The following is a 12,484-nucleotide window of genomic DNA, read 5'->3' as shown; positions in this document are numbered from 1 at the left end:
ATTGACGGCTTGAATTCGTGGTAGAGGTCTTCGAACAAGTGTCATCGGAACTGAACTTGAACTTTGAACTTCGATACATGAATGCTGATACTTCCAGTGCTGATATAGACTATAAGACAGCTCAGCCCATCATCGATTCCTCATCCGTGACTTCTGTAACAGTCTCCTGGTTGTGGATACATCGTGATCGTGTGGTATTGATATTGTAATCTCGTACAAGCTGTATTAGATATTAAAGTACAGTTTATTTCGCTCTGTAGGAAGAGAACTAGAGCAAGAAAGGAGTGCGTGACATAAATCATATGTAACTAGACTATATAGCTTTGTAAGAACAGTGAATGTGATTGAGCTATATAATTTGAACTAGATATAGAGCTATATATATAGACTTACTCGAATTCAGAAGTGAATATCGCGTATTAACTATATCCTTAGTGTTATACACGTGATATACTATCTGGACAGAATGTGATGTGTATTTACTCTTCGTAAAGAAAAATTGTATTCGCTATAGTACAATATTTCAAATCTGTGTTACGAAAGAAAACATTTTCTTTCTCTTTGCCTAGAAATGAAGCGAAGTAAGTGAAATTTAGACACTGTTGACATGGTTGATGTATAATAACGATCTCATAGAACTGTTGACGTTAATGCAAAGAGTGTGTTATTTGTCAATATGGAAGAGTATCAAAGTAATACTACCGATGGTCTTGAAGATAACGTAAATACAAGCACTAAGAAAGAAACAATCGATAGCATGTCTGCCAAAAATGTGCGGCGTTCTACCCGTACAAAGAAACTTACAGAAAAGGCTAGACAGAACAAAGTAGAAGAGTTAGAAGAACAGTTCTATTCAGAACATTTTGACATGCTAACAGTCTTGAAGGACTCTGAGAAAATGCTGTCCTCAGTTTCCGTAAACTGCGATGACCTGTCAGAAAGAAAATCTGACATCTCTGCTAGATTCGGTTCACTGCAACAAGTAGCAGATGAGCTAGAAGAAGTTCTAGGGGAAAGGGATGAAGAGATCGCTAAGAATTTAGACAAGCTCTCCCCAATTGTTGTTGATATGATTTCGAAAATCGTAACCACTGTTTCTAAGAAGCAATTCGATACTAAGGAACCATCTATCACAAGGAAGTCGACTGGTTCCAAGATCTCGAAAGCATCTACAATCTCGTCGAAGAGGTTGGTTGTTGCAGCTGAGACTGCAGCTCTGCAAGAGAAACTTGCTGCACAAAAGCGTCAGAACGAACGTCGGAAGGAGTTAGAGCGTCTTGAGTTGGAAGAAGATGCTCGTAGGAAGGAAGCTTCTTTTAAGATGGCGCAATTACGCAGAGAACTCGAGGAAGAACGTCTAGAAGGTCAACTGAAGGCACAAGAGGCAATGATGAGAGTGTATGAAGAGGACGATACTGCATCCTCCATCACAGTGAGATCATCTAAGCAGCTGGTTGGATCATCTCAGAAGGAAAAAAGTGCAACAATCGTGAAAGAAATGTCACGGGAGAAAAGCATTCCTAGAGCTGATGATCATCCACTCCCTTCAAACCAGAAGTCGTCGAAGACAGAGGCCCTAAATCCTGAGTCACCAGTCTTCTATCCAGCTTCCTATCGCTCAGATGCCAAGGAAAGTGATGCTCTTACCGAGGCGCTTGCTCGAGCAATGACGCTTACCAGACTGCCTATTCCTGAGCCTCCTGTATTCATGGGTGATCCTCTACAGTACCCTGACTGGCTGTCAGCCTTCACAACTTTAATCGAGTGTCGAGGAATCCCAGCTGGTGAAAGAATTCACTACCTCAGAAGATACCTTGGAGGATCTGCTAGAGATGCTGTCAGTGGCTTCTTCTTGCTGAGGTCAGAGAATGCCTTCGATCAGGCCAAGGCGGTGCTTGAGAAACGCTTTGGTAACCCCTTCACAATTTCAGAAGCCTTTCGATCTAAACTTGATGCATGGCCAAGAATCGCCAATAAGGACCACAACGGTCTCCAAAATCTCTCAGACTTCCTGCGACAATGTCTGGTGGCCTCTTCAGAAATCAAAGACTTGCAGATCTTGAACGACATGCGAGAGATTGGCAAGATTTGCACGAAACTTCCTGACTACATCGTACACAGGTGGAATCGCACAGTAGCGACGCTCAAGAAGAGCAGTGGACGATATCCATCCTTTGAAGAATTTGTCTTGTTTCTGACAGAGGAAGCTGACATCGCAAACGATCCTTACGTGACGTATGAGACTGCAAAGACTGGAAAAGACCGAAACCAACACGTCAGTCAGACACAGGAAGTAAACAAGAAGCCTGCAAATCGGCAGCAAAGGATGACTTATTCGACAGCTAGCAAGCCAAATGTGGCCAAGAAAAGCTGCATCTTCTGCGAACGACAGAACCATGGCTTAGAAGAATGCCGGGAATTCAGTAGGAAACCAGTGGAGCAGAAAAGAGAGTTTGTGAAGAAGGAAGGACTGTGCTATGGGTGTCTTAGCAAAGGCCATATGTCGAAGCAATGTCCAAAGAGGAGTGAATGCAAAATATGCAGTAAGCGTCATCCAACCTGTATGCACTACGACACATTCAAACAGTCAACTGCAGAAGGAAAACAAGAAAACAAGGACAAACAAGAAATGCAGTCTACCAAGGCCAAGGAGACTCCCAAAGAGAAAGAAGCAAATTGCCACAAAGCCATATCAGGTACAGACGCTTCTCTCACATCAATGGTTCTGCCGGTATACCTGTCAAGTCTGGACAGTCCCGAGAAAGAGATACTGGTCTACGCTCTGTTAGACACAATGTCAGACACAACCTTCATTGCAGATAGTGTTGGAGAAGAACTGCAGGTACCATCACATGCTGCTACATTGAGGTTGACAACTATGACAGACAACTGTACGAATATTCCATGTAGGAGATATGAGAACCTTGTAGTTCGTGGTTTCAAGTCGGCCGAAAAGATACTACTTCCTGCTGCATACTCCAGGAACTCAATTCCACTTGATGAAGCTCATATCCCTACACCAGAGACAGCAATCCAGTGGCCTCACCTAAACTGTCTCGCAGACCAACTCGCACCAAAGCAAGACTGCCCTGTAGGTCTGCTCATTGGATACAATTGTGCTCGAGCTCTCGCCCCAAAGAACTGTATCTCTGGAAACAATGATGAGCCCTTCGCAGTAGAAACAGAATTAGGATGGAGCATTGTTGGTGGCTCTCAGACGTACTCTACAGACAACTTTGATGCATTCGGGCAATCATATCGTACTGTCAGCATGAAGGTAGAAGCTCCTATTTTGACTGACAGTCAATCAGACGTGAAGTATGTCTACAAGACACAGCTAAAAGATGTCACGACTGCAGACTTCCTTCAGATGATGGAAAAGGACTTTCATGAAATCGAAGGAACAGATGCAATGTCTCAGGATGACAAGAAATTTCTGCAGATCGTCAGAGATGGAATCAACCAAAGGGATGATGGATACTATGAAATGCCCCTCCCCTTCAAGAATGGTGAACCCACTCTACCGAACAATCGACAAGCTGCCATAAGTCGACTCAAAGGATTGAAGAGTCAGTTCCAGAAACGACCTCAGTACAAAGAACACTACATGACATTCATGAACGAAATTCTTCAGCGAGGTGATGCAGAAAAGGTTCCTGCGGAAGAATTGTCAGTTGAGAACAAGTGGTACATACCACATCATGGGGTATATCACCCAAAGAAGCCGAACAAAGTGAGAGTCGTTTTCGACTGCAGTGCTCGTTACCAAGGAACCAGTCTAAACGATCATCTCCTACAGGGCCCCGACCTCATCAACCCTCTGATTGGAGTCCTGTGTAGATTTCGCCAAGGACCCATTGCTTTCACGTGTGATGTGGAAAAGATGTACCATCAGTTCCGCGTCATGAGACAGCATCAGAACTACCTTCGTTTCTTGTGGTGGGAAGATGGAGATCTTTCCAAGACTCCAGTGGACTATCGAATGAAGGTCCATCTCTTCGGCGCCACTTCCTCCCCAGGATGTGCCAACTTTGGACTAAAGCAAATCGCGAAGGACCATAAGGAGCTCAGCATGGAAGCTGCTGACTTTCTTACAAGAAACTTCTACGTCGATGACGGTCTAAAGTGTGAATCTTCTGAAGCAGAAGCCATTGACCTCATTCAGAAGACAGTGAGCATGTGTGCCAAAGGTAACTTGCGTTTGCACAAGTTCGTTAGCAACAGTCCAGAAGTCACAAGCAGTATCCCTGAGTCTGAACGTGCTGCTGTTGCCAAGACTAGTCTTGAACTCGGCCAGCAAGACGCTACGCCCATTGAACGAGCACTCGGCCTACACTGGTGCATCGACTCTGATGAGTTCTGTTTCAGACTTACCCTCAAAGACCGTCCCTTGACAAGACGTGGGATTCTTGCAACAGTTGCCTCCGTCTACGATACTCTCGGTTTGATTGCACCCTTGGTTCTAGTTGGGAGACAGATTCTCCAGGAGATGTGTAGAAGCAAGATGGACTGGGATCATCCTGTTCCTGACGAGCTCCGTCCACGATGGGAAAAGTGGAGACAGGAGATGTTGAAACTCGACAAAGTGAAAATCCCCCGTTGCTTCCAACCACAAGACTTTGGAACTCCCAAGGAAGTTCAGCTGCACCACTTCTCAGATGCATCATTGACAGGATATGGTCAGTGTTCCTACGTGCGTCTAAAGAATGAAAGCGGTCGCGTCCATTGCTCCTTGGTTATGGCAAAGGCACGAGTATGTCCTCTCAAGCCAACAACAATCCCAAGACTAGAACTCCAAGCAGCTACTTGTTCAGTGAAAATTGCCAATATCCTGGACAATGAACTCGATTATAATTCTGCCACACACCACTTCTGGACCGACTCACAAGTTGTTCTTGGCTACATACACAACGAGACAAAGCGATTCCACATGTACGTTGCCAATCGCGTCGAACGCATCCGTCAGACCTCGCGTCCAGAACAATGGAACTATGTAGCCAGCGCAGAAAATCCTGCAGATCATGCATCTAGAGGATTGACGACAGAAGAAATGCTGGCATCAAACTGGCTCACAGGACCCAAGTTTCTTTGGGAGAATGAGATTCCTCCTCAAGATGTTACTGCAGAAGTCTCTCCGGATGATGTTGAAGTGAAATCTGCCACTGTTCACGCAACACAAGCAAAGACTTTCACGTCCTTCGAAGAAAGGCTGACTCGGTTCTCCAGCCTTGAAAATGCACTGAAGGCAGTGGCAGTAATAGTAAAGTGCTCTTACAGGAAAAAGGGTCTGAGCATTGACGAAGTAGAAGCCAAACAAGTAGCAGAGAGGAATCTCATCTGCGCAATCCAGAAGGAAGCCTTTCGTGAAGAAAGAAAGCAACTCGACAAATCAGATTCCCTAGCCACTTCGAAGTCCAACTCACTGAGACAGCTTGACCCGTTCCTAGATGACCACGATCTGCTACGGGTGGGAGGTCGGTTGAAGAAGGCAGAAATGATGTATGGTGAAAAACATCCTGTCATCCTACCAAAGGATAGCCACCTCTCTAAACTTGTCGCCTTACACTACCATCGAAGAACGGCACATCAAGGAAGGAATCTAACCATCAATGCTATTCGCTCTGGTGGTTATTGGATCACTGGTTGCAGACGCATTGTCTCTTCTCTTATCAGCAAGTGTGTTCACTGCATCAGATTCCGAGGCAAGCCAAGAGGACAGATGAAAGCCAATCTACCACAAGACAGAGTAGAACCTTCACCTCCTTTCACATACTGTGGACTCGACTGTTTTGGTCCCTTCACCATCAAGGAAGGGAGAAAGGAGTTGAAGCGATATGGACTCATTCTTACCTGCATGTCAATGAGGGCTGTACACATAGAAGTGCTAGATGACATGTCTACTGACGCATTCCTCAATAGTTTGAGATGTTTCATTGCAATCCGAGGAAACGTTCGCCTCATTCGTTGTGACCAAGGATCAAATTTCATGGGTGCAAAGCACGAACTAAAAAAGGGCCTTTCTGAACTGGATGAAAATCAAATAGCTACCCAGTTACTGAAGATCAACTGTGAGTTCAGGATGAACCCGCCGGCTTCGAGCCATATGGGAGGAGTCTGGGAGCGGCAAATCAGGAATGTCAGGAACGTCCTGAATGGTATACTTGATCCGTCGGGCACTCTACTCTCAACTTCTTCTCTGCGAACGTTCCTGTATGAAGCGATGGCAATCATCAACAGTAGACCTCTGACCGTCGAAGATCTGGAGTGTCCAGACGGCCCACTCCCATTGACTCCCAATCATGTCCTGACAATGAAATCAGGTCTCGTACTACCCCCTCCAGGACAATTCGTGAAAGAAGATCTCTATCTCCGAAAGAGGTGGAGGCGTGTCCAACACTTAGTCAACCTCTTTTGGGCACGCTGGAAGAAAGAGTATCTTCACACCCTACAAGCAAGAAAGACTTCGTCACAGCCACAGCCAAACATTGAAGCAAACGACATTGTCATCTTGCAAAACGAGAGTCTCTGCAGAACGGACTGGAGAATTGCCAAGGTCATTGAGACCATCTCCAGTGATGATGGTTTGGTTCGAAGGGCGACTCTCCTCATGGCAACTCCAGATCTAGACGAGCAAGGCAAACCACTCCACAAAAGAAGTGTAATTGAACGACCTGTTCACAAACTGATCGTTCTCATCAAAAGCTCAGAATAGTTACTGACTATGTTATATTTTTTTGAAGGTTTTCACAGTACTTTGCTGTGGCATATTGATTATTATTGTAATATACTTCGCTATTGGTTTGGTATCAAACCTTTGTTTACACAAAATTAAATGTATAATAAAGTGATTAATGTGAAATAAAATCATAGATGATTTTGGGTGGGAGTGTGGCAGCAGTCCCCAGGTTGCTGCCATAGTAACAGTTACTCTCCCTGGCGGTATTGTTAGATGCGCGTATTGCCCTAGAATACGCTAGGCGGTATGCTTTGATTATTGTATGCGCGCAGGCGCTTCCCTTTGATCTTGTAATGGTAACCAAATAGTAGAATGATTTTATACGCTCAGATCAGTTTCACATCTGTAGCTACTACAAAAAACATCGAAGGTACATTCAGCAACGAAATCTTTAAAGGAAAAGGAATCAAAGTCAACGAACCATAAACAAGCTGCTTATATGTGATATAATGTTCACCAAAGAGGTAAGCAATTTAAATATGATTGTATTAAGTCTTATATACAATATATATGTGATTCTTATGATTATAGTATTTTATATGTTTGTACATAGAGGTTAAGATTTAACAATGAATATATTGTGAAGAGTGATCGAATTAGTATTGATGTTACTCTTTAGCAAATGTGAGATTGAAAGCACTGTGATCTATAGATGTATATAATTTTAGTGATTATTGTATAAATGCATAATTTTAGTGTGAAACATTCATTAGACATATATGAATGACAAAGCAATTTATTTGTAATTTGTGAAACTGAATTAGATCTTATTGTATATTTTACTTATACAATTTTCTTTACAGTTTCACGGGTACGACCGTTGAGAATAAATATCTGACCGATTCCAACTACGTCCCGTTTGTCAACTGGTAATTTATCGCATGGGCAGCTACATACCCTGTCAACATTATGATTGATATTTGATACATCTTTGCTATAAATCTTACCATGACCTACCCTAGTCTTCCTAGACGTAATGAAAGTTAGTAAAAACTAAACAAGTAGCTAATAACTTAAGTTATAACTAGACTCTGATCTGGACCGGACTGAAACGTTAGACAACATGGCTATGCTAGTGATGAGATGATGGGTGGGGGCTGGGTATGGGGAGGAGGAGGGGGCCTGGGTGGGGGATTTGTATGGATCACATGTCACACAGCTTAGCTTTACTTCATGTAGTACAGTCATAGTTTCGTGGATCGGATGCTGATGCGCACCATACCTCCGTGCGTACATACAGGACAGGCGTAAATCCAGTGCACGCACACTCTCTCGTGCTCTCTTAAATGGATGTGCGATTGTTGAGGACAACAATTTCACTGTTTATGGGTTTGATGTGTGTGATAGGTTCCCCCCCCCTCCCCCCAAACGCTGTACGTCACGTGACAGTCCGTCCTCGCCTAGATAGCTTAGACGTACGTACGTGTACATTATACCTAGCTAGCTTTAGACGAGCCGATCCCCCCGAGCGCGCCTGCTAAATGCAAATGGTGCCGGTGTGACTGAGATTGGACAGTCTTGGTACATTTTACTGCTGATGAGTGATGTCTTTCGTGTATTTTTCGTGGATTCAATTATGGCATCAAAGTCGAAAACTGCAGGTAAAGTTTTCATTTAGACATTTACAAGTAGAGGTCTACAACTTAAGTAGGCCCCCTTGGTTTGGAGTGAATTAGATAGTAGAAATCTCTAACTAGAAATCTCTAACGTTAGGCTAGTCTTAAGTTACAATACAGGTAGGGTAGGCCCTACAGTACATTAGTTTCAAACGTTGCTCTTTCACCTTATGTAGTTTCATGAGTGTGATCTGTCTGCCATTAGTAAACCGCAACAGTAAATACACTGAACGCATATAACACGTTTTTCTCAAAGAAACACCATTTAATAGCATTAAATAATGGGAAAAAAGTGGAACTGGGTGATTACGTTTTCTTTTTTCAAGCTGCTGTTCTTTGAAAATGACAGGTTGGCAGCTCTGGTGTGAGTATCAGTGAGTAGAGTGCACGTGACTATAAACACTAACACAGTTATAGGTTAGTAGTAACAGTAACACTAACAACACTAACAATATAACATAAGGTGACCGTTACTGCACTTGTTAGTGTGACCAAAGGATCAGGCTGAAAAGAAAATTGAAATGCCTGAAACGAAAGTCTGGAAAATGTGAATTTGTGAAGTACAAAACAATCTGATGTCACAGAAAACCCTGAACTGTCACACCCCTGTTTACATACGTCCTATTCCTATTTTGGGTGTGTGCCCTAATAATCAGTGATATAAAGCTTGCCTATTCAAATGGTTGTGTTTGGTTTCACTACTTATTCTGATTTTCTTACCATTTTGTCATTATGTCTAAGCGTAGTCAGATTTTTGTAACCCTTTTGAATTCAACAAATTAGATTACCTACCTAAACAACTGTTTGCATGAAAAAGTAGGGCCTATCTAGAGCTTGGGAAGTTGTATAAGTATGCTGGACTAGTTAATGATGCTCAGCAGCTTACTTACACATTTTTATAAAAACAAATTTGTAATGTTGCAGACATGAGGGCTAAGCGTCCAGCTACTGAAGCAGAGCTATGCAAACCTACGACAAAGAAGAAAAAGACAAATTTCATCACAGCATATTTCTCGAAGCTAAAGGCGAAGTGTAAGTATTGTATGCAATGTAAATTACCAGTACTTGGTAGCACGGCCTAACTGTTGATGGCAAGTTATGAAATGAAGGCAGCTTTGATGTTCTTCAGGCATATTATGATAAATTCATTCAGCACTACACTGTGTACACGTCTACAGACTACAGTCAATGCTTCTTAAATACCATTTTATTGGGGATGTGAAACTGGAATATTGGAAGTGCATGCAGTTTGGGATTGATTATATTAGCACTAAATAGATAAAGCTGGATAAGTATGTCAAATGTTTTGCATTATGCATAGTGATGTAATAAGATAAAGGAATAAATGGCCACTGAGATTGAATCAAATTAGGATTAGGCCAAGTAAAAAAAGAAAGCAGTTTCTCGTCCGGGTTTTTTGAGCAAGGCGATGAGGGAGGTCCTTACTATTTGATATCTTACTATTTTTTCGAGGATTGTCAAAATGAAAGTAATATGTGTTTCTCGTCCGGTAATTCTGAGAAAGGTAACGAGAGAGGGGTTTACTATTTTCTATATCCAATTTATGAAATGAAATATCACTCTGGTAGCTGTGTTATGAGAGACCAGGTCCCAAGTGTATGTCTTGCCTGCACTCTGTGCATTTTCAAACAAATAGATATATTATGTACCATACTTGAAACGAAACTTCGTGCATGCAGAAATACATTTGCTTTTTCTTTCCACTACAGATGTCAAGGGAAAATGACCATCTTAATACTGGTGTTTCTGATACCAGTGTACTTGCAATTCTGATGTATTGTGCTATTAATTGAAACAGGTATAAAACATGTCTTTCAACAAATGTACGACTGAAATTAATTCCATGATATTCAAAACACTGCTTTATTTATCATTTGTGTTTATGACTTTTTGAGTCCACACAGCTGGTATGTATAGTTCTTCACAGTACAATTGTAGCACATTCAACTGGAAACTAGCTTGTACAATTGCAGATGGATGTCAAAATGATACTGATGTGGCATTATAGCATTAAACATTTAAAGATGTTTCTTCATGTTCTAAAAAGACATTTGATAATCACTCATCATTTGGATGATGAATTATTGTATACCAAAACTACATAAATGTAGTAAAACATGTACCTGTGCAGGTAAGTCACATTCTCCCTTCATTTCTTCCATGGCCATCATTACAGTGATACCAAGAAGCAGCAGTGATATAAACAGCAAAATACAACGTGTAATGACAATTTCAGTTCACGCTCATCAAAACTGCTTATTACTTTTCAAAGTTTTGGCTATTAACATTCGTTTGTGGGTGCATTTTATTTGTTTGTTTTGTGTGTTTTTCCCTCGTGAAAGACAATGATTTCTTCGTATCGAACGTAAACTGCATGTTTACCGTAAATAAGCCATTCAGCTCAGCTCAGCTACGGCGCATTCGATTCATCGAACTTGCAGTAACCTCTTATAGGCAGGAGCACATGGCGCATTCCTTTAAACTTGAAAGTGAAGCCACGTGTTTGTACATCGGCGCTTCCACACACAGCGCGGCATTTTGCGATCATCGTTATAGCAGACTTTCCGATTCCAGTCAGGGGAAAAGGAATTGGAATACTTCGGAAAAGACTGATGTTTAAAATCTAATGAAATGAAAAAAGCCTGAAAACAACGCGTGATTATGTTTTCATAGTAAACGATAATTGGAAACACGGAACAGAGTACCGGTATCGCATCCGCTCACAAAGAAGCTCTCTTGAGAAGATGAAAGCATTCCACGTCCCCTGCTAGATAGTGGAAGCTTCCATAATCATCCCAGCAAGTTTTTGGAGGTACAAACTTGCACTTGTACACATTCACTGCGAGAAAGCAATCAATCAACGCTGAACATTGCGTAGTTTGGCATCTTTATCGTGCTGGTGACCAGCTCGATGCTTCGGCATGTGTCATAACGTTATGTTTAGAGCCTGTAGGCCTCATAAGTCGACGAGTTTAATTCAAAATAGCAAAAAGAGGGAGATTGAAAAAATACGAATTCTGGTGGAAAAATATGAATTTTGGAGCTGCTGAGTACTAATTTGTGCTTCCAAAGGTTGGCAGCTCTGGGCCCCGTTTTATGAAGAGTTAGAATTGATTATGAAGTCGATTTCAACTGTAAGTCTATGGCAGACTGTGTAGTAAGGAAAATTAAAATTGATTTTCTTTTGATAAAACGGGGCCCTGGTATTAAAGCCGTTCGCTGTGCACACGTGCGCTTGAGATCGGTTCTCTCCATCACTGCACTCCACGATTTTTTTTCCAGCTCCAGAACGCGCGCATGCTATGCTGGCTGGCTGGTCTCCTCTATGACTAGTATGTGGTTACATCGCGCAATCAATCTAGCAGCACATGAAGCGGGCAACAGCACGAGAAAAATGTACAGAAGGTGCTCAACGTCCTGTCTACACCACGACGTACCGAGTGCGCTGTACATCACAGCCCAGGCCGCGCCTGCCCGCGCCCATCCAATTACAGTTCAACTGCTTTGTGGGTCATTCCTTCTTGCCGAGCTCGCAGTGTGAAATGCATGCGTTATTACATACGCACTACAGAATCTACAGCTGTACTACAGCTATAAAGTAGAGGACGCAAGGCGTAATTAGAAATGAGACATCACGATTGGTAGGTGAATTGTCGATTTTTTTTTCGGCGGCCGAAAAAATAGTAAAATATCAAAAAAGTCGATGCGGCAACTGAAAATCGATGCGAGCGGGGAGCGGGCTGGGACGAGAATTATGAATTTCTTGGTATTTTCAGCGCCATTTTGAAAATAGTAAATAGTAAAAAAATCGACGCGGCGGCCAAAATCGATGCGCGCGAGGACGAGAAACTGGTTTCTTTTTTTACTTGGCCTTAGTAAAATGAATCATGAAAAAAAAAATGCATCCACATCTACTACAGATGCCTAGAATTCTATAGAAAGTACCAATAACATTGTTCTTCTCGGGATTTCTTTTTTCTTTTCTTTGATAAGTTTTATTTTGATCTTACTTTTACTTGAGAGCTTTAGAATATGGTTTTTATTTTTTTTTTAGTGTAGGTGCAAAGATGGATTCCATTCACAATGCCATATATCGGTTTTCATCTCAGCT

General features: G+C 42.2%; 1 protein-coding gene across 1 annotated transcript; it reads left to right on the top strand.

Annotated features, from left to right (window-relative positions):
• The first annotated feature begins 757 nt into the window (after positions 1 to 757).
• On the top strand, positions 758 to 6,712 carry LOC139727268 (uncharacterized). Its single transcript, XM_071638224.1, has one exon. It carries the CDS (start codon positions 758 to 760, stop codon positions 6,710 to 6,712), a length of 5,955 nt encoding a protein of 1,984 aa, XP_071494325.1.
• Positions 6,713 to 12,484: the final 5,772 nt, after the last annotated feature.

The sequence above is a fragment of the Diadema antillarum genome, unplaced genomic scaffold, assembly GCF_040938485.1.
Source record: "Diadema antillarum isolate AM-2024a unplaced genomic scaffold, OU_Dant_1.0 seq00000124_RagTag, whole genome shotgun sequence".
In the NCBI taxonomy this organism is placed as follows: domain Eukaryota; kingdom Metazoa; phylum Echinodermata; class Echinoidea; order Diadematoida; family Diadematidae; genus Diadema; species Diadema antillarum.
The sequence above is the reverse complement of the archived record's forward strand: the minus strand, read 5'-3'. Positions and strand labels throughout refer to the sequence as shown.

What these genes read in the sequence shown, in the direction of transcription:
- LOC139727268 (XM_071638224.1), top strand. Translation starts at nt 758, where the DNA reads ATGTCTGCCAAAAATGTGCGGCGTTCTACCCGTACAAAGAAACTTACA.